At 29.9% G+C, this 1480-nt stretch overlaps 1 protein-coding gene across 1 annotated transcript in view; it reads left to right on the forward strand.

Moving 5' to 3' along the window:
- The first annotated feature begins 553 nt into the window (after positions 1 to 553).
- Positions 554 to 1480, forward strand: part of LOC105625937 (intraflagellar transport protein 88 homolog) — a 6550-nt gene continuing 5623 nt past the window's right edge. The window contains exons 1-3 of the mRNA XM_012207246.1: positions 554 to 688; positions 829 to 879; positions 1284 to 1456. Coding sequence (XP_012062636.1) covers positions 554 to 688; positions 829 to 879; positions 1284 to 1456 — 359 coding nt within the window. The remainder of the gene's footprint in view (positions 689 to 828; positions 880 to 1283; positions 1457 to 1480) is intronic.

Here is a 1480-nt window from a genome sequence, read left to right on the forward strand (position 1 = left end):
GGTTTTTCTCTAGTTGAGAACTTTTTTCTGCAAAATGCCTTCGCGCATTACTGCCCTCTGAAGAAGTAGAAGTAAACTACACAACAATATTCATTTTTTTGCTCCTGATGGAAATAAATTGCTGAAATCTTTAAATAATTAAAATCTATCAAATTAATAAAATTTTTAACGAATTCAGCGATTTATTTTCATCAGGAGCAAAAAAATGGATATTATTGTGTAGTTTACATCCACTTCTTCAGAGGGCAGTAGTGCGCGAGGGCATTTTGTGGTTACAGAAAAAAAGCCCTCATGTCCTCTCTCAGGTTTTTCTCTGATACTATATTTGTATTTCATGATTTTTATATGATCAGCTGTTAGCTATCGTTTCCTTCATATGTAATTCGGAGTATACTTCCCAAAAAAGTTTTTCGTTTAATTTTACTCGTCCAATTTAAATTATTCGGAAATATAGTTAGAGCGTATAAATCGATTGTTTAACGTATGATCATACGTATATTGTACACATAATAAAAGGTACAATTATACGGATTACCGTAAAAAACTGTTGACCATGTCTGCCACGGAAGTGGAAGATGATATTTATGCGGGATATAATGATTACCCAGCGGTGTACAATATTAAAGATCTCGAGCAGGATGAATTATTTCAGGAAGTTGTCAGAACAAGTTATGGAAAAAGATCAATAGTGAGTAAACATAATTAGTCATTACTTGTATCGCTAAAATTTCATTTTATATTACATTACACAATATTACTAAATTATAATTACTACTAATTAAGCATCTGCTTCTTTTCTTTAATAAAATTACACATTTTATTTGACAGTTCACTCCCAAGACACCAGGTACTGCAATGCGTCTTGGAACATCAAGTCGAGTAAGTTATATGGAGTTTATATATGTAGTAGAATAACAGATATCCTACCATAAACAATTCAATTGCAGTTTTTGTGACTAATTTAGAATAACTTTTCCTTAATAATAAAGGATATTTCATGATATAGATTTTTATCAGTGCAAGTAGATTATGATCATTATATTTATGATTTTAAATCAATTTAATTTAAATAGTATTTGAATTTTTTTTATAAGAAGATTTTCAATATAAAAATTTCAAAAAAATAAATTTCATATTAGACAGAGAATCTGTCATTAACTATCAATGCAGCACTTATAATAATTTATGTATCTTATTATAGTTTTATAATTTTATTGATATTATATATACACTTAGTTTTGACATATTTCAAGAATCCTTGACCTTCGCTTTTATTTTTCTAGTTTCAAAGAAGTGGTACCACCACATCAATGCAATCTATGACTAGTGGACTTAGACCTATGACAGCGGTGAGGAGTGCTGGATATACGAGCAGTCAACAAGCTTTTGATCCTCTTAATATGGGAACTAGTTCTAGAGGTCCTGCGCCTCCACTAGAAACTAACAAAGAAGACACGTAAGATTTATATTTATATTTTCA

Source organism: Atta cephalotes (assembly GCF_000143395.1).
Source record: "Atta cephalotes unplaced genomic scaffold scaffold00004, whole genome shotgun sequence".
NCBI lineage: Eukaryota > Metazoa > Arthropoda > Insecta > Hymenoptera > Formicidae > Atta > Atta cephalotes.